Consider the following 21,479-nt stretch of genomic DNA (forward strand, 5'->3'; position numbering starts at 1 on the left):
TATCTTCTGTGTCTGTGTTAATTGGTTTCCCTTTTCTTTGTTGAAGAGGGTCTGTGCAATCCTTCTGCCTAGTCCGCCATCTTGCCCCACCTCTGGACTTACATTTTTGAGTTAGTTTTTTGGTAAAGTTATTTAAAAGATGGGTGTTAGATGTTTGGGCAGGGGCACGATTCCAGTGTTTGCCATGGGCACTAGTCTCCACGACCATGATCACCTATTTATGTCAGTGAGTGGTTACCACTAAACAAATAATGAAATTATTGATTGTACAGATACTCAAATCAGTGACATCCCATAAGTTAAATGAAATTATAGTTGTTAAATATGGTAGTTTCTTTTGAAAGTATGAAAGAAAATCTTGGCTATGTGTGGTCTATTCTATGGGTACAAGTATTTGCTTTCTTTTTCTTTTGAAAGTTTTTAGCTTATAGGAAAAAATGAATGACACTAGAGAAGCTGTCATCTAAAAACAATATATCCTTCAGTATTTTGTTCTATAGATATTTATTTGGAGGTTATGTGATAGCTACTGTACAAGCAATGGGGACATAGCACTATACATGGTACCTGATCTCATGAAATATCAGAACTCAAAGGGAAAATATTTGTAGAATATGTAATTAAAAATTCAGTGTTAGTTTTGCATATAGCAGGAGCTAGGAAAACCTGTAATCAGGTATACTAACCTAGCTTGGGATGTCAAGGAAGTCTTGAGAAAGTGATACTCTTGCCAAGAAGAGTTCATTAATAAGCTGTGGGTGGCTAAGGAAAGATGGCTGGAATCTCTGAGTGGCACCAGTGGTTAGCCACTGGACTACTAGTGAAAGCTTTGTGGTTCAAATCCACACAGAGGCACATTGGAAATCAGACCTGGTGATCTGTTTCTGAAAGGTTACAGCCTTGAGTGTCCAATGGAGTATATTCCTACTCTGCGCTCTTGGTGTTGCCATGAATTAGAAGCAACTCATCAACAACTAACAACAACAGCAACAAGGAAAGATGGAGATAGTGTAGGAACAGAGGGAGAATGTTTCAGCTAAAGGAAATTACAAGTGCAAAGACCCAAACACGAGAGGGGAGAGTTTCATAGGAACTAAAAGTCTTATGAGGCTGGAAAAAGGAGAACAAGGTAGTGGCAGGCAATGGCCTTGAGATGAAGCAGGGGAGGTGGGAAGGGATCAGATTGTGGAAGTTTTCATAAGTCTCATTAAGGGTCAGCAATTTTATCCAAAAGACAATGGAAAGAGTTATAATCAGACAAGTGGCATGATTAGATATTGGCTGATGTGTGGAGAAAGGATAGAATTTATTTCCGAGAGGATGCAGCTAGATCTATAAACTGTTGTTGTTGTTGTTATGTGCCATCGAGTCAGACCCGACTCATAGCGACCCCTCCTTGGGTTTCTGAGGCAGTATCACTACGGAAGTAGATTGCCCCATCTTCCTTCCGAGGAGTAGCTAGTGGGTTTGAACCATCAGCCTTCTGGTTAGCAGTCAACTGTAGTAGTAATTAATTAAGCAAGAGAGGACTTGAGGCCTATGTTAAAGTGGTGGCTGAGGAAATAATGTTGATCCAGATGATGGGCACATCCTGAAAAACAATATGAGGGGCCACCTAATTATAAAGTTGTGAGGAGAATTACTCCTGTGAATTTGTTTGAGCACTGGGCAGGAAAGAAGCCCTTAAAGCAAAAGACATGTATTTTGAAAAATAACATTTTATTTTGATTTTCAAGTTATGAAAGTAAAACCTATTTATTATATAACCCAGAATATATACCTTACTCAATAATTGCAGTCCCCCAAGATAACCTAGTGAGCTCTGGTGGTGTAGTGCCTAAGACATTTGACTGCTAACCAGAAGGCTGGCAGTTCAAATCCACCAGCCACTCCTCAGAAGGAAGGTTGAGCAATCTACTTCTGTAGTGATACCGCCTCGAAACGCAAGGTGGGGTCACTAACAGAGGATCCAACTCAATGGCAGTGAGTTTTTTTGTTTTTGTTTTTAAGACAACCAATATTAAAGTGTAGTATATTTTTTTCAAACATACGTACATACAGATACATACAAGAACCCACCCTGTGCATAGTCTTTAAGAAAGGGCAGTGAAAGGCTTGGGTTTTTATGATATATATAGCTTTTTTTTTTCCTAAAGTTAACTTTATACAAAAAGTATATTCTCATGTTATAAAATGTTGTTTTAAAACATTTTCGTGATTGCATATTATACCAGTGTATAGGTGTAATGTATTTGGACCAAATAATCCTCCATTATTAGACAATTTAATTGTTTAAAATTATTTGTTGTGATAAAAATATTATGACATACCGAGATATACGCATAAAGATTTTTTATTAAACTTTACAATTGGCTCCATTTTGATCCTTATATTTTAAATAAAATATTAATGGGTAAAATATCTTCAGCCATGCACACATTTAAATAACAAATTGATAAAATCCAGGAGGTAATCCTTTTCTGTTTCTTCAAAACGTTGTGACCAGAATCATGCCGAGGTTATTGTGGTTAAGTTTAGGGTATAATTATACTTAAACCAAATTAATCAAACTCACGGCAGTCAAGTCAGATCCAACTCATAGTGACTCCTCCTTGGGTTTCTGAGGCGGTATCACCACGGAAGTAGATTGCCCAACCTCCCTTCCAAGGAGTGGCTGGTGGGTTTGAACCGCCAGTCTTCTGGTTAGCAGTCAAATGCCTTAGGCACTCCGCCACCAGAGCTCCCATAATAATATTAACATAAGAAAATACATGTAAATTACTCTTAGCTTGAGCAAAAATGTCTGTTATCTTCACTAGCTAAATGTTTGTTTCTTCTGTCAGCAGTTTTACCATCCAATATTTCTTTCACATCTCAGTCTTCACCTGAGCTATTGTCAAAATGTCTTAGCTCAAAATTTCATGTTCATTAATTTCCATAGAAAAAGAAAACTTTTCTTGCAATCTGCACCACTGATCACTGAGACAGAAAGTAAACACTCATTTTTTGCAAGCATTGTTCAAGGTCAGTTTAAACACTGTTTCTATCAAATACTTTTTGTTCAAAGGAAACAGGATCACATTTAGTTTAGTATATGAATGAGGCCAGTGTTTGTGGCTTTTATCTATTCCTTAAATTATTATGTCTTCTTTATAATAGCTAAATAAAAAGCAGATATTTGAGTATATAAAAACATACATGTAAGAAGTTTTTCAAATGGTATATGCTTCCACACGTTAAGTATTAAATGAAACTAAAGGACACTCCAATTAAGTCACTTTTGTCAAAGCCTTTTCTTGTAATAACATATTTGGACGATGCAAGATGTATTTTCTTGTGATGTCCAAAGTGATTGATAAACCAATTTGTGCGGAATACACAAGAACAATTTTGGACTTAGTGATCTCCTTAAATGAGATGAATAAGATTTTCTGTTTTCTGAATAGGAAATAAAGTATGCTAGGCCTATTTTAGATGCTTCAGTGTGCCAAAGATGGTATTAAGTTTGGTGTTCATAAATTACTAATCTGGAATCAGAGGTTGAATGTATTTTGAAAACTTAAACCTGTTTCACCTGAACATGTTTAACTAGTTAATAAGAAACATCAAAAAGACAAAACCCTGAGGTCAATGGTCATTTTTTGTAAAGCTATTATATGCTGTTTAAATTGGTTGTTCGGGTCTGTCTATAACATAAGTTTAATAACCTAGCTCAAATGCAGATTTCTAATTTTCAATTAACATAGGAATAATTTTGTTTGCTAAAATAAAATAAATGAATGAATGAAAAGTCTGAAACATGAAATGTTCTAGGTAGAACTTTTTAAAATTCCAAATTTCAAAAAATCATGTGGCAACTGTATAGCTCAAGCTTTAAGTATTAACTTTTAACCTTTGACCTTACAGATTTTAACCAATGAAATGTCTCTTTAAACTTTAAAGGAAACAATGATAACGAGCGCCTGGCGATTGCTAGACAGCGAATTCCATATCGACTTGGTCGAGTAGTTGATGAATGGCTACTCGACAAAGGTAAAAAACATTGATTAAAACTTCAAATAAAAAAATAATTTGAACATAACCAAGTAGTACTTCATTGTAACACTAATAAACATAAAAAATAAATTTTCCGTAAAACTAAATTAAAAACAAATTTAAAACAGTAAAATGTAGATAGTAATATTTGCATACCTTGTATAATAATTTCTATACATTTTTAGACGTACCAGCTGTTTAATAATCTTACCCTGTTAACTTAAGGTTAAAGGGACTGTTAAATATAATCCACTAACTCAATCTTTGAAGGTACTCACAGCAAGCATTAACCCAAAATGATAAATCATTCATAGATTATATTACATGGTCCAGCCTCTAAATTATTAACTAAAATATATGTAGTTCTGAGATCTCTATTATGGTCCTGAAAAAAACAAAAAACAACAACAAAAAACAACTCTTTGTTTAAACTCTAGGCATCTTAAATAAATAGTAGGCAATATGAATTGCCAGTCAAAATGAAGTCCCTTTAACGTTTGCAACCTTCTAAGAGCATTTGGGAACAAGCCCTAATTAAAACTGAACTTAAAGTTGTGTGCATGCTTTTTATGAGCAGAGAGCAATCTGCTAAAACTGGATACTCAATTTGATAATAATGGTACTGTTGCTGAGGATTGCTGTATGATGGAAATGTGCCATAAATTCTCCATTGGTTTGTGTATCATTCCTGAAGCCGCTTTTTACATCTGAAGCTATTTTTTTTTTTCATTTTGTTTTGTTTTGATAGACTTGCTGAAAGCCAATCAGATAAATATTTTTGAATTTTTGTCTCTGACATGCTCAGTGTAAACCATGCATTTCTTTTCAGAGTGATTGTTTGCAGAAAAAAATCATTTAACAGTGGACAATTGCCTTAAAATAAGCATTTTTAAAAATAGATATAAATACGTATGACCATGATCTGAATTATGAGACTCTTTTTTACCATAAATTTAAAATTAGATTTCTGCTGCCATAGATTAGTATCTGCCATGGTAATTTCAGAATGACAAATACTTGAAACAGTAGATATATAACTTTTTTTTTTTTTTAATTTAGTGACCAACAGCATAAAATCTTGAGGTAAAAAGGAAAAGGGATCCACTAAAAATTGATTTGTAAGACATATCTTTGATTGGTCTTTTAGCAAAAGCACGACATTTACAATAAGTTGAGAATTTACAAGTATTGCCAATAATTATGCATTTCATGGACACCTCATTAATAAGCAATGAATTATGAGTCAAATGCCTCTCTTATAGTTTATTGCTCTCATTACTCACTCCATGAAAGATCTGTTTTATCATCCTTTGTAGAATGTAGAGTTCACAATCAACATTTTTGCATGTATGTAATATTATTTTTACAGGGCGTCAGCTCACAATCTTCAATAGCCAAGCAACCATAATAATTGGCGGGAAAGAGCAGGGCCAGCCCTTCCAGGGCCAGCTCTCTGGTCTTTACTACAATGGCTTGAAAGTTCTGAATATGGCAGCCGAAAATGATGCCAACATCGCCATAGTGGGAAATGTGAGACTGGTTGGTGAAGTGCCTTCCTCTATGACAACCGAGTCGACAGCCACTGCCATGCAGTCAGAGATGTCCACATCCATTATGGAAACCACCACCACCCTAGCTACTAGCACAGCCAGAAGAGGAAAGCCTCCTACGAAAGAACCCATTAGCCAGGTGAGTAGGTGGATTTCATTCCTTCATTTTGAAACTAAAATTATATAAGTGGGCTTTTCTCCATCTGTGTCTTTTCCAAAAGGAGGTTGTTTCTGATCTTAGATATTGCTGCTTCATTTGAGATTTGCTTAATATTGTGCATTCAGTTTGATTATGAAATATGTATATATGGTTGATTTGAGATTTGTGGATTTTTACGAACTGTTTTGTCCTGGTTTCTTCATTGCTAGATGAGAGTCTTTATTCATAACCTCAGTCTGGCGTGAGCTTAGACAATTTTCTGCTGATCACACAGGGTGTTCACTTTCTCAGTTAAATGGATAAATCAGTGAAGTATTTGGAAGACTTTATTTGTTCAAGCTTAGCTCTGTATCCAAAGAAAATAAAAGCCAATTTAATCATTTTAAAGGAGGAAACTACCAGTAGTTCTATTATATTTTGAAGTTTTAAATTTTTGAAATGGGTGGCATGTGGCTCTCATGGTGTATGACAGTCTCACCTTATTAGTTTTTCAAGGGAAAAAAAAAGTGCTGGTTTGTTTGAAGACAAAGATCCTGAATTTGGTGTTCAAAACACTATCTTGGGGTAAGATATTTGTATTATATGTAGGTAACTCCCCTCATTGAGGATAACTACCTGTAATAAAACAGAATGTACTTTAATGATCTTATTGTTCCATTTTATGTCAGAGTTTTTTAAAAATAGTTTTGTTAACTCTGGCATTTGTTCAACTTGGAACTATATTATTAATTCTAAAGAACACTATGTATGAGGCCCTAGTTTAGGTATTAGAGTTTTGAAATGAAGAATGCAGGAAAAAATCTGCCTGCCTTGTAGAGCTTCCATTCTATAGAACACTTTTTCAAGCTTGACTACTCTGTTGACATCTGTGGCTTTTGTACAGATTCAGACAGTACTTCTTTCAGAATTGTGTATTTTCTGATCCAAAATTGATTGTTTTGTTTTGTTTTTAACCTTTGGTAAGTGTCCTCCTTAGATGATACATAGAACTTTGCCAAATGTGTGATTTTAGCTTTTCTAGAAAACTGTATTCTTAAGAGGCAAGAATGGCAACTCATTTTTTAAAATTTATCTAATACTTTAAAAAAAATTATTTCATTTGTTGTTGCTATTGTTTTTGAGAATAAACACAGCAAGACATTGACCAGTTTAACAATTTGTACATGTAAAATTGGGTGACACTGATTACAATCTTTGAGTTGTGTAACTATTTTCACCTCCCTTTCTTTGACTTGTTCTCCTCCATTGACATAAACTCCCTACCCCTTAAGTTGATTGTCATCTAATCTTTTTGGTTGCTATTGTCAATTTTATCCTATATACATAGCTCTTAAAGAAGCTCAGTGCTCAAGGCACTTTTTCTTTACTAATTACTAAACTCTTGTTTGGTTTGAAAAAAGATTTTAGGAGATATTTTTGGTTTAAGGATTAAAGATTATCCCAGGGCAATTGTTTTTGGGGTTCACCCAGCCTCAATGGCTCCAGAAATCTGGATTCCATGAGAATTTGAAATTCTGTCTGCATTTTTCTCCTTTTAATCAGGTTTCTTTTATAGAATGTTTCATCAAACGTTTAGTAATGATAGTTGAGCAACACATTTTTAAAATTGCTTTTATTTGAAGTAGACCAAATGTCAGATTTGGGAAGAGCGTTAATAGAAAGCAGGCCATGTTTGTAACAGCACACTCTACACAGTAATCAACACATACTCCCCAGATGAAAAAAGAAATAAAGATTCTCGCTTTTACTTTCTATATGAGGGGTGGAAGGAAAGCAATAGAGGAAGATAAAATATCTGGAGAAGAGAAATAAGTAAGAAATTGTAAATTCTGAAAATTTACAAATATAATACTGCATGATATGCACATACATGGACCTATTTTCCCTTTCCTTTCTTTTTTCTATTTGCTTTTGGTTACAAACGAAAATGGACTGTCTCATAGGATGTTAACCAGTCACTATTTTTATCAGCCTCTACATGAGTCAAATACTGTTTGAGGCACTGAAGGTGCATTAGTAACAATAACAAAATCCTTACCCTCATGGAACATAGATTCTAACAGGAATGCTTGTGTAGATGGTCATCATTTTATTGATTTTATCTTGTTTGGATTTATAAGATTGTTGATAATATCATGTCACTTAGCTCCTTGGATAAATACTTATAGCTCAGGACAAATTTAAGCATGCCCAGCAACTCCATTAAATTGCAGTTAAAATTTCTTTCTGAACACTTCATTAAGGAGCTTTGGTGGTGTGGTGGTCAAGGCATTTATCTGCTAACTAAAAGTTTGGTGATTCAAACCTACCAGCCACCCTGTGGAAGAAAGGTGAGGCATCTGCTTCTGTAAAGATTTATAGTCTTGGAAATCCAGCAGCGGTTCCTATCAGTTGGAATTGCTTGAGGGCAGTGAGTTTGTTTTTTAGAAAGCTTCATTAATGCTCTGTTATTGTTATTGTTTATGTATAGTTTAGTTAATGATAAGCAAGATTTTAAGGTAAATTGGATACAGGAAAAAAGAGATATAAAGGAATTGACAGACTATTTCCTTCATATAAATCATTCATAAGACGACAATTTTTCAGAGCTCCCAGAGTTGGAAATGTTTCTGTGATTAATATTTGAAATGATCAGATATTTTTTCTTAGTATTTTTGTTTGATTACTAATGGAATTATAATTTCTAAAGTTCGTAGGTAACCCAGATGTATACCAAAGTAAGCAAAGAATTGTTTGGATTATCTTTATGTATTTAGTCAGCTGGGAACTGCTATGTATTGAGAAAATTTTCTTTCTTTAAAAAATGTGTAAAATACTGTTTCATTTAAAAGCTAAACACCTAGAAATGCAAAAATAAAAACGTAGGCATTTTATAATAATATTAATTAATGGAAAAGGAAAACAGTTAACAGGTCATTAATTGCCAATGAAAAAATCTATTTTACTATAAGCTATTACATGTTTAAAGAAAACAGTGGTTTATAGAAATAAATGATTTAGCCAATTAATAATTACTGGGTTCATTTGATTAGGTATTGACTAAAATAAATGATTACTTGGTTCATTGAAAAGTAGATATTTTAAATCTTTAAATTTTTAACAGACCAACAACAGAAATTAAATAATTTGTTTTAATGTATTCTCTTGACAAATATTCAATAGTGGCAACAGTGTTTTAAAACAGGATTAATTGTTTATAAAATATTCTCTTATAAAATGTATGCTATTCCAGGTAACAATACATGTATAAAACAAATGAACTCACTGCCATACTCATAGCAACCCCCTCCTTGGGTTTCTGAAGTAGTATCACTATGGAAGTAGATTGTCCAATCTTCCTTCCAAGGAGGGGCTGGTGGGTTTGAACTACCAGGCTTCTGGTTAGCCTTAAACACTACACAACCAAATCAGGAAAGAAGGAATATAATTTATTTTTGAGTAACTGAATGAAAAATACATTTATAAATTGTTCTTACCTTACAATTGATTTTTCTATTTTCTTCCAACTACAAAGAGATCACAGATCTGTAGAATTTAAAGTGATTTTTCCCCTTTGGTTCAAAGTTTAAATATGAGAGAATGATTTGTAATGCTAATTCCAGGACTATACCTTTGACCCATTTTTGCAGGTTAGATAAAGCTGTTTCCTTTAAACCTTGCCACCAACTGCCATGTCTGCCTGCTTTAATCCACTGTCTTACTAAATCATGCACCAGGAAGGGTCATTTTATTTTTCAAAAGCCATTCTGACTGTTTTCTCAAAGTGTATTTTCCTCGGTGATAACACTGAGCCACTTAAGCTGCAATGGCAATGTACCTTGGGGTGATTGCATGTTTTAGAACTATGGAAACAGATTTTTGGTCAAGCAGAATTAAATTGGATTCATTTCAAATAGATGAGATGAAGTTTGTTCAGCCATCCTGCAGGGCAAAGTAGTAGGGAAGAATTGTATTTCAATTTTTACAGAGTCAGAGAATACAAAAGAGTATGCATCAAAATATTCTCCTGTAACATCCTGTTCACAATCCTATTCATAAGTAAATATACCTTAAAAATAAAAATACAAAGAAAATTTTTCTACTTTGCTTGATGATTAATTTTCAGATTGATGTTTACTTTAGAAAGACATGAATTGCATTATGAAATAATGAGGATTTTTAGCGGCCCTCCTGACTAAATGACAATTTTCCTATGAATATAATAATATCAAAAAACCTTCTAAAACAGATTATATAAACTTCATAAAGTTTTTTTCTTTTACTTAGAATATTTAATTTCTAAATGTTTCCATAAGATCTATTCCTCTTAAAGAGGGGAATTTTATGTAAGATTAATCTCAGAAAGTGAGTATTTGAAAATACTAGATAACATAAAGTTCTATAGGATAGTAAGAGCTTCTTGTGGTTGGGGGCTGGGAGTGTTTTGCAAGATTTTGACTACTAAGTGTCCCCTCCTCTTCTGAATAATCTGACAAAGTCATGTGTGTTGTATGTATCTTTACATAAATAAATAGGCATCAACTAGGGTGCAAAGGACATTCACTTCTTTTGGTTACAAGTCTGTAAAGACAGAGAATTGGAGCTGTGTGATTTATTTTAAGATCAAGTTGTGGCTTTTCTTCTGGACTATTCTTTGTAGCACATTTTGAAGTATTTTGGTTCTTTCCTTCAAGAATGTTTTTAAAGTATGTACATATTATAGAGAATATAGATCTGTAGTGATGTCTTTGTCTACAAGGAGCATAGAACAGTATAATGGAAAGAGCATGGTATATCAAGATACCCGGTTTCCACTGTCAACATGACCACTTGCCTTGACATGTGATCTGGACAAGTTGGTTAACATCTCTGTACTTTTAGTCTTTTGGCCTCTCCAAAATAAAAGAGGTGAACTAGAAGTCTCTTGGGTGGTCATCTCTACAATTCCATTGATTTTAGTCATAGTGCTCCTAATTTATTCTTCTGATGATTATTTAATAAAACAAAGATTTTTATCCTTGATTTTTATACGGGGTGACCTTGCATCACCGTTGGCTAAAATAGGACTCCAAGTACCAGGTACCTCGATGTAATTATTAATAGTACCCTTTTTGACTCTCAAAAGCATCCCAGTCTGTTCTATAAAATCATATTTCATCTGACACTTACAGCATATATAAAATCTATCTTTGTAAGAAAACATGTCGTTGTTAGGTGCTGTTGAGTCATCTCCAACTCATAGTGACCGTATGCACAGCAGAAAGAAACATCACCTGGTCCTGTGCCAGCTCCACGATCCTTGGTATACTTGAGCCCACTGCCACAGCCACTGTGTCAATCCATCTTGTTGAGGGCCTTCCCCTGTTTGGACAACCATTCACCTTACCAAGCATGACATCTTTCTCCAGGGAATGGTCCCTTCTGATAACATGACCAAAGAAAGTAAGACAAAGTCTGGCCATTCTCGCTTCCAAAGAGCATTCTGGCTATAGTTCCTCCAGGAAAGATTTGTTAGTTCTTTTATCAGTCCATGGTACTTTCAAAATTCCTTGCCAGCACTACAACTCAGAAGCATCAACTCTTCTTCGATCTTCCTTTTTCATTGTCCAGCTCTCACATGCATGAGGTGACTGAAAATACCATGGCTTGTGTCAGGCACACTTTAGTCCTCAAGGAGATATCTTTGCTCCTCAGCATTTGAAAGAGGTCCTTTGCAGCTGATTTCCTCAGTGCTATATGTCATCTGATGTCTTGACCTGCTGCTTGCATTGGCATCAATTGTAGAACCAAGTAATGTGAAGTCTTTGACCACTTCAATCTTTTCTCCATTTATTGTGACGCTGCTTATAGGTCTGGTTGTGAGGACTTTTGTTTTCTTTATATTGAGATGTAATCCATACTGCAGACAGTATTCTTCAATCTTCATCAATGCTTCAAGTCATCCTCACTTTCAGCAAGCAAAGTTGTGTCATCAGCATATCACAGATTGTTATGATTCATCTCCAAATCCTGATGCCAAATTCTTCTTCATACAATCCAGCTTCTCAGATTATTTGTTTGGCATATATATTGAATAAGTATGGTAAAAGGATACAATCCTGACACATTCCCTTCTTGATTTTAAACCATGCAGCATCCCCTTGTTCCATTTGAATGACAGTGTCCTGGTCTATGTACAGGTTCCTCATGAGTACAATTAAGTGTTCTGAAATTCCCATTCTTCTCAATGTTGTCCACAATTTGTTATGATCCTCAAAATTGAATGCTTTTGAATAGTCAATAAAACACAAGTCAACATCTTTCTGGTGTATTTTTCTTTGAGCCAAGATCCATCTGATGTCAGCAATGATATACCTCATTCCATGTCCTCTTCTGAATCCAGCTTGCATTTCTGGAAGTTTTGTGTTAATATACTGCTGCAACCTTTCTTGAATCAGTAAGATTTTACTTGCATGTGATATTAATGATATTCTTCGATAATTTCCACATTCTCTGGAATCACCTTTCTGTGGAATGGGTACAAATATGGATTTCTTCCAGTCAATTGGCCAGGTAGCTGTCTTCCAAATCTCTTAGCCAAGTGAGTGCCTCCAGCAGGGCATCCATTTGTTGAAATATCTCAATGGTATTCCATTAATTCCTGGAGCCTTGTTCTTTGCCAATTACTTCAATGCAGCTTCAACTTCTTCCTTCAATAGCATTAGCTCTTGAACATATGCCACCTCCTGAAATGGATGAAGATCGATCAGTTCTTTTTTATACAGTGACTGTGTATTGCTTCCATCTACTTTTGATGCTTCCTGCATCATTCAATATTTTGCCCATAGAATCTTTCAATATTGCAACTCGAGGCTTAAACTTTTTCTCAGTTCTTTCTGCTTGAGAAATGCTGAACATGTTCTTCCCTTTGCTTTTCTAATCCAGGTATTTGCACATTTCATTATAGAAATTGGCTTTTTCTGCTTGAGCTGCTCTTTGAAATCTTCTGTTCAGCTCTTTTATCTTGTCATTTCTTCCATTTGCTTTAGCTACTCTCTGCCCAAGGCCAATTTCAGAGTCTCTTCTGACATCCATTTTGGTCTTTCCTTTTTTCTTGCCTTTTTAATGACCTCTTGTTTTTTCATAGATGATGTGCTTGATGTCATCCCACAATTCTTCTGGTTTTCGGTCATTGGTGTTCAATGAAGTAAATCTCTTCTTTAGATTGTCTCTAAATTCAGGAGGGAAATATTCCAGGTCATATTTTGGTGCTCGTAGACTTGTTTTAATTGTTTTCAACTTCAAGTTGAACTTGCATGTGAGCAGTTGATGGTCTGTTCCACAGTCAGCTCCTAGCCTTGTTTTGGCTGAAGATATTGAGCTTTTTCATCTTGCCACAGATATAGTCAGTCTGATTCCTGCGTACTCCATCTGGCGAAGTCCATGTGTATGCCACTGTTTGTGTTGTTGAAGAAAGGCATTTGCAATGAGTAAGTCATTGTTCTTGCAAAATTCTATCATGTGATCTCCAGCATTATTTCTGTCACCAAGGTCAAATTTTCCAAGTACTGGTGATTCTTCTTTGTTTCCAACTTTTGCCTTCTAGTCACCAGTGATAATAAAGATAACACATCTTTATTGGATGTTCAGTCAGTTTCAGACTGCAGAAGTTAATAAATGTCTTCAATTTCCTCATCTTTGGCTTTGGTGATTGGTGCATAAATTTGAATAGTAGTTGCATTAACTGGTTTTCCTTGTAGGTGTAAGGATATTATCCTAAAACTGACAGCACTGTACTTCAGGACAGATCTTGAAACATCCTTTGCAATGATGAATGTCAAACCATTCCTCTTCAAATTGTCATTCCTCTCATAGTAGATCATATGGTTGTCTGATTCAAAATGCCAAACTGGTCCATTTCAGCTCACTAACGTTTAGGATATCAGTCTTTATGAGTTCCATTTCACTTTTTGACAACTTCCAATTTTCTTAGATTCATAGTTTGTATATTCCATGTTGTGATTATTAATGGATGTCTGCAGCTGTTTCTCTTCTATTTGAGTCATGCCACATCAGCAAATGGAATTCCTGAAAGTTTTACTTTATCCGTATCTTTAAGGTTGGTTCTACTCTGATAAGGCAGCTCTTTCCCAGTAGTAGTTTGAGTGCCTTCCGACCCAAGGGGCTCATTTTCCTGCACAGCATTGGACAGTGCATCCAGGCTATTCATAAAGTTGCCCGGTAATGTATCAGACAGTGTTTCTCTGATATTCATAAGGGTTTCCCTGCCAAATTCTCTGAGAAGTGGGTGACCTCTTCCTTCTTCCTAGTGCGTCTAGTCTGTAAGCTGCACTGAAATCTGTGCACCACGTGTAACCCTGCTGGTATTTGAAAACTTGTGGCACAGCCTCAAGTGCACAGCAATGTGCAAGCAACCACAGTATGACAAACTGACAGACAAGTTTGTCTCCCTTAGCAAGAAAACATAATCCATAAGAATAATGAATAGGAGAGCCTTTTCTTTACATTCTGAGCTGAGACTGACTCTTTGGTGTCCTTACCTATTTTCATTCTTGAATAGCTTTTTCCATATTATTTTCATCTCATTTCAAAAATCTTAAGAAAGGATAGAAAATAAGTCTTTGAGAGATTTTGGTTTTTGACTGAAGGGACTATAGCTTGGGAAGAAATTAAATTACAAAATAGTCAGAATCAGTAAATATGATTGGAATATCTTAGAATTTTCTGGTTCAAGTTAGGTAAGGATGTACTTATTAAAATTACTCAAGAAAACAAAGTATTGAGAATTTAAAATAATAATAGTAATAATTGATGGTAGATCATCAGAGACATGCATATTTCACATATGAGATATTTCACTAAAGCCAATGACATCTGATTCTCAGTGGAGTTCTGAAAGGAAACCCAATTAGTGTGCAAACAAGAAAAGCACGCTTGAATATAATGGGCACTTCTCTTGCCTCCTGGAGGCTTTGGAGTTAGTCATGAAAAATGAACACTATGTATTTGGAAAAAATGTAAGCAGAGTGCATACAGATATCCATAGAAATATTTAAAACTGACAAAATACATTTTGCAACTTCAAAGGACAAAATTTTATTTTATTAAAAAATTAATTAACTAAAACTGTGCTTCATTATTAAAAAAAATAATTTCAGTATTTATAATTCTATTTATTCCTGATAACTACTCTGCATTTTGAGAATACTAGTGATAGGAATAAGTGATTTTGTTTTCCCTAGTCCAATCCTTCTCCTGAATTCACTGAGATTAATGTACATCTTTACAGCAAATTTCAGGGCATGTATTGAAAAGAAAAATACTTGAAAGTAGATTTTAATATATATACAAATGCATTTTCTCTTGAAAAGAATAGTGCCTGGTGAGAAAAATGTAATTCATTGAAATTTTAAATGTAGGTAAGAAACTGCTATTTAGAAGGTGTTGCTCCTTTCACTGCTGGAGACCAAAACTACCAGGTTAAATACATTTTCAAAGGTTTACTTTAAGAAAATTCTGTAAAGTTCATCTTATTTGGGACCTGGGGGGTCTTAGATGCTTTTCTGGTAGATGCTACTTTAGTTTTAAGACACCTTCTGACAACACTAGTTCTGGGTGAATATATCCACCTATCCATCCATCCACTTTACACGTTTGCTGAGCACTTACTATATACCAGGCACTGTTCTAGGCACTGGAATTATAGCACTGGACAAAATTAGACAACATACTTTGTTTCCCCAAAGCTGACATTCTAGTGAAAGTGGATAATAAACAGTAAAACAAACAACATATATAGACATATATAGGCTGCTAAGTGCTGTATTAAAAAAGAAAAACAGAGTCAAGGATAATGGATCCCTGTGGTCAGGGGAGCATGAAATGGGAATCCCTCTTCAACTGACATGCATAGATTATTTTTAGATATCGATTATAGAAGGTGTTTTCTTATCCAGCAGGATTATGTGGATAAGGCCAGTGGCAACTAAAGTTTTCTGTTAGGGAACTAGAGGTGGGGGGCGGGGAGTGATCACAATTTGCTTCATCTCTCTAACTTACGTCCTTGTATCTTCTGGCTTCTAATAAATGTCTTATTAATTAAATGAGAAATGTAATCAAGTCCTAAAGCACACATTTGTGTGAGGGAGAAATGGCAACTCTAAATGTGGCCTATTTTTTTTTTTTTTTTTTTAAATAAAATAAAGGCACTTAACCCCTAAAGCCCATCTCTAAAAGTTTGTAATTCTTGCATTCTGTGTTTTAGTGACAGAGAATGATCAAATTCAGAAGAGATTTTTAACATTTTGCTATCATTTTCAATATCATCATACTGTCTTATATTTTTATAGATCTTATTTTTTGTAGGTTACTTTTGTTTAGCACAAAATTATTTTAAGCCAGATTGGACAAATATTATATTCACACATTGAAGGATGAGGAAATTAACTCTGAGAAAGTTGAAGGGTTTGACCAAGAACACACAGCCAGTATATGTTTGAGCCATGACTTATTTGTATCATGTTTGTATCATGACTTATTGCTACTTCTTCTATATTTGACTATTTATTAGGCATTGCCTAAATATTATGATATTATGGAGGCCTGATGGAACAGTGGGTGAAGTGCTTGGCTACAATCATGGGCTCAGGTATAGCAAGGACTTTGAGGATAGTACATTGTTTCATTCAGTTGTAGATAGGGTTGCTGTGAGTTGGAGCCAACTTGAAGGCACCTAACAACAACATTAGGCATTGCCTAAATATTATGATTTCATGGACGCCTGATGGCACAGTGGTTAAAGAGTTTGCTTGCTAACACAAATATCACTAAAGCCAATGACTGTTCAAACCCACCAGCCACTCCATGGGAGAAAAGTGTGGCAGTTTGCTTCTGTAAACAGTTACCCTACAGAGCAGTTCTCCTCTGTGGAATCACTATGAGTTGGAATTGACTCAATAACAACAGATTTTTTTGGTTTTTGGTGTTGTAGGAGCCAAGTCTGCTCAGACAAACTGCCATTGGGCTGCTAAGGGGCAGTATATCACAGCAGTGAAGAGTATGAACTTTGGAAGGTCCACTGCCAAAATCCCAGCTCTTACTAGCTAGATAATCTTGGCTAAGTTACATAGCCTCTCAACACCTCAGTTGCCTACCTATGAAATGGAGATTATTACTTCCTAAACATAATGAGTAAATAGTTATGTGAATCACATGAAATCAGATATTTGACTTTTTTTTTTTACTACAAAAAAGGAAATTCCATATAATTCACCCTAAAAAAATCAACCATTGCCCAACGAATATACACACTGTATAAATGATAACGATTACGCTTTTAAAGCACTCAAGTGCAGAACATAAATTAAAGCATCTACCTTACCTATAAGAAATTCTGATGGCTCAGTGGTTATAGCATTCATGTGGTAACCAAAAGGTTGATGTTTGAACCCACCAGCTGCTCTGCAAGAGCGCTGAGGCAGTCTGCTTCTGTAAAGATTTACAGCTTTGGAAACCCTATGGGGAACTTCTATTTTGTCCTATAGGGTCGCTATGAGTCAGAATTGACTTGATGGCAGTGGGCGAATGGGTGGGCACCTTACCTCTAAAGCTATTGTTTCTGTCTTTCAAAAAGTAGCTGTGAATTATTAATTGTGTAGTGTCTGTTGTTATCTGCCATAAGGTCGCCCCTGTTACGGAATGAAACCCTTCCCATCCTGCTCTGAATCTTGTGGTGGCATCTGTTTCGCTGAATTCTCTATTGAATAAGAGCGTCTCCACAAGGAGGCAGCACTATCCCTATAGCACGCTTGTGCGCGCGCTTGTTGGAAGGAGGGGCAGCAATTTAGCGACTTCAGGGAAACCTAGCAGTCAGCATAAGAAGGCAATGAATGCTAAATACCCTACAATGTGTGAGACAAGCCTGGGCAATGAAGGAACTAGCCACTGATGCCCATTTCCTGCACTGCTTTATTCAAACCTCCCCCCACTATCAGTAAACCCCAATTCCTGGTGACTGATCACTCCAAATGTTTCCTGTACTTATTTCCCAGTTGTTCTCAGGGAGAAGCTATTTCACAGTGTGGTTCTGGGAATCTTGCAAATATAATTTCTGTAACTGTCCTTGGTAACATGTTTTGATTAAAGAGATTAAAAATTCATGATATTCTCCTTTTCAACTTGGGTATGAAGAACATTAAGTACTTCCAGCTGTGAGTTAGACTAGATTGGATTTATGATTCTTGGTATAATCTCTTTTGATAAAATCTTTATCAGTATAGGAGAAGTAGAATAACTGAAGACCATGCATCTAATTAATATGTAACAGTAACTTCAGTGGGCATTTTCTCAAAGATGACTAGGGAAGTTGGAACTTGCTCTGATAATTCTATTCTTACTGTAGGACATAAAATTATTGTTTGGTTTATGTGGTGGTTATGTTCTTGTGTCAACTTGTCTGGGCCTGGTTGAGTGGCCAGGCAGCTGGTGGTAGTTATTCCCCATGATGAGACTGGCAATCAACTCCATGGTGGAGTCTACCACAAGCAGCTGAGTACCTGCCTTTGGGATGTGGTCTGCTTCCTGTATATAAGGAGAAGCCTTGGGAATGGTCTCTAGCCTATGGCTTGCTTGGACCCTGTATGTAGCCGTGTTGTTGCTCAGCAGCCTGCTATGCTCTGCTGACCTTGGGACTTACAATGGACTTAAGTTAATGGTCTGCCGTGCGGTTCGGTAACATCAAGACTGTGCCTTTTTATTTGTCAACCTTGGAGCTTCTCAGCCTCAGCAGCCAGCAGCTGTCTGAGTGAAGAAACACCTCTAGCTCCAGTGGGCCGGGAGCAGGAGGCAGAGCTGGACCCCAAGGTTGAGGGGCTTTTACTCAGCCCCTAGAGCCTGGCACTTTGAACTTGGACTTAAAGCCTCCAAATCTAAGAATAAACCCCTGTTTGTTAAGGCCATCCCATTTGTGGTATATTTATATTTCTTGTCAGAGCGGCACTAGGTAACCAGAACAGTTTAATAATTGGTTAATGTGTAAATGGCAAGATATAGTCTTATTTTGTTGTCTTAATCAGTACCAAGAGTGATTTGTATTATATGCTGGTTTATTCATGTCTTAAATGTAATAATCATTTTTCTTTGAAGGGTAGGAATGAAGCAGACTTACCTGAACATAAGAAAGCAAAAGAGAATTCTGTCTGTATGTGTGGGTGTGTGTGTTAATAGTACATAAATAAATCTTTATGATAATTGCTTAAATATTTTATCATCCAGAGCCTACCTTAGATTTTTCTTTAATGTTAGTATCAATGAAAAGTTCCCTAACAATACATAGATATAGTTATATATACAAATATATATGTTGTTGTTGTTAAGTGCCATTGAGTCAGACCCAACTCATAGCAACCCCTCCTTGGGTTTCCAAGGCAGTATCACTATGGAAGTAGATTGCCCCATCTTCCTTCCAAGGAGTGGCTGGTGGGTTTGAACCGGCAACCTTCTGGTTAGCAGTCAAGTGCCTTAGGCACTATGCTACCAGAGCACCTAAATATAAATGTATATATAATATATATATATTATTATTATTACTGGGAAATCTACTTCCATAGAGATACTGCCTCAGACACAAGGAAGGGTCGCTATGAGTAGAATCAACTCAATGGCAGTGGTTTTTTTTTTTTTTTTTTTGGTGGTGCAGTGCCTAAGGCATTTGACAGCTAACCAGAAATTTGGTGGTTCAAATCCACCAGTTTACTGTTGTCTCATCAGTAATATCTTCTTTATAAAAAATCTCAAGCAAAAAATTAACCCAGAGTTCACCAATGATTTCTCCAGTAAGCTTTTCAAATTATTAAAAAATAGTAGTGTAGTATATAAATATATACGTGTAGACTTTTGACAATGGTGTATGTTGCATGTATTTACTTAAAAATACAAATTAGCAAATATCTTTTGTACACCTCATGTATGCAATACAGTTACTTGGAATTAAAATGCTATCCTTGTGAGTGACCTCTGTTAATTGGTATGTAAATTATAAAGTACTTTTCATCAAAATTAGCAAGACTTTTGTACATTACAGAGTCACAGTCTATTATTTACTGGATCACTAACACAATTGAAAATCAGATAGGAACTTAAAGGAGGGAAGCTATTTTTGTCCTGATTTAATAATACACATATTTGAGTGACATTCTTTTATTATTTCACATGTTCTGAATTTGGACAATGTGTTAGACACTACCCCAACTATGAAATTGCCCACGTTGTTTCCCCAGCATGTTTACAATCTAAATAGCATTTGTGGAGAGCTTCTTTTAGAAGAGGTGTTATCATCCAAACTGTAGAACTGATAAGGTAGGTGGTGATCCTAACCCCCTTTACCCCCTTCTGGAATCTTTCTGGTCAAAGGAAATCTAGAGACTCCCCTAAAAGGATTGTGGGAAAACCTGCTGCTGAGGAAACTCCAAGACTTTGTTATATGTCTGAACGTCAGTGGTGGGCTATTGAATAAAGTATGGGCTAATGATGTTGTTGTTGGTTGTTATGTGCCGACGAGTCAGACCGAACTCATAGTGACCCTCCTTGGGTTTCCGAGGCAGTATCACTACGGAAGTAGATTGCCCCATCTTCCTTCGGAGGAGTGGCTGGTGGGTTTGAACTGCCAGACTTCTGGTTAGCAGTCAAGTGCCTTAGGCACTATGCTACCAGAGCTCCCTAGGCTAATGATAATGGATAGTAAAAATCTTGATGACAAATTTATTGGGAATATGAAATAAGCTTTCATTTAGTAAAGTTGTTAGCATCAACTGCTCATATGCAAGTGCAAGGTGAAGCTGAAGACAATTAAAAGAAGTCAGGGAGAGCCAAAATATGACCTTGATTATATCCCTCCTGAATTTAGAGACCATCTAAAGAATAGATTTGATACATTGAACACCAGTGACTGAAAACTAAAGGAATTTTGGGATGACATCAAGAACATCATTCGTGGAGAAAGAAAAGGTCATTAAAAAGACAAGATAGGAAGAAAAGACTCTGAAGCTTGTCCTTGAATGGAGAGTAGCTAAAGCAAATGGAAGATTCAACAGGATAAAGGAGCTGTATAGAAGATTTCAAAGAACAGCTTGAGAAGACAAAGTCAATTATTATAATGAAATGTGCGAAGACTTGGAGTTAGAAAACCAAAAGAGAAGAACATGCTTGACATTTCTCAAACTGAAAGAACTGACCACAAAATTTAAGCCTCGAATTGCAATATTGAAAGATTCTGTGGGAAATGTGTTGAATGATACAGGAAACATCAAAAGAAGATGGATGGAATACATAGAGGCACTATACCAAAAAGAACTGGTAGATGATCATCCATTTCAGGAGGTAGCACATGATCAAGAACCAGTGGTAACAAAGGAAGAAGTCAAAGCTGCAATGAAGGAATTGGCAAAAAAACAAGGCTCTGGGAATTGACGGAATACCCTCTGAGATGTTTCAACAAACAGATGTCTTGCTGGAGCACTCACTCAGCTGTGACAAGAGATTTGGAAGACAGCTACCTGGCCAACTGACTGAAAGAGTGCTGAGGTCCAGCCTCAGCTGTGGGTCTCTGGAGGGAGAGGTGGCGTCGGCGAGATGATGGAGACACACTCACACAAGATGAAGATGTGCCCCAGTATAAAGAAGAGGAAGGTTAGGCCATCGGGAAGGTTTAGGCTCCCCTCCCCAAGGAGGATACCAAAGTCTACCATTAATTCTATAAA

General features: G+C 36.0%; 1 protein-coding gene across 1 annotated transcript in view; it reads left to right on the forward strand.

Annotated features, from left to right (window-relative positions):
• Positions 1-21,479, forward strand: part of NRXN1 (neurexin 1) — a 1,670,321-nt gene that overhangs the window by 1,445,314 nt on the left and 203,528 nt on the right. The window contains exons 19-20 of the mRNA XM_042782286.1: positions 3,943-4,032; positions 5,405-5,724. Of these exons, the coding sequence (XP_042638220.1) occupies positions 3,943-4,032; positions 5,405-5,724 (410 nt within the window). The remainder of the gene's footprint in view (positions 1-3,942; positions 4,033-5,404; positions 5,725-21,479) is intronic.

This window comes from Orycteropus afer, unplaced genomic scaffold, assembly GCF_000298275.1.
Source record: "Orycteropus afer afer isolate SDZICR_OR568_19922 unplaced genomic scaffold, OryAfe1.0 scaffold00284, whole genome shotgun sequence".
NCBI classification, from domain to species: Eukaryota; Metazoa; Chordata; class Mammalia; order Tubulidentata; family Orycteropodidae; genus Orycteropus; species Orycteropus afer.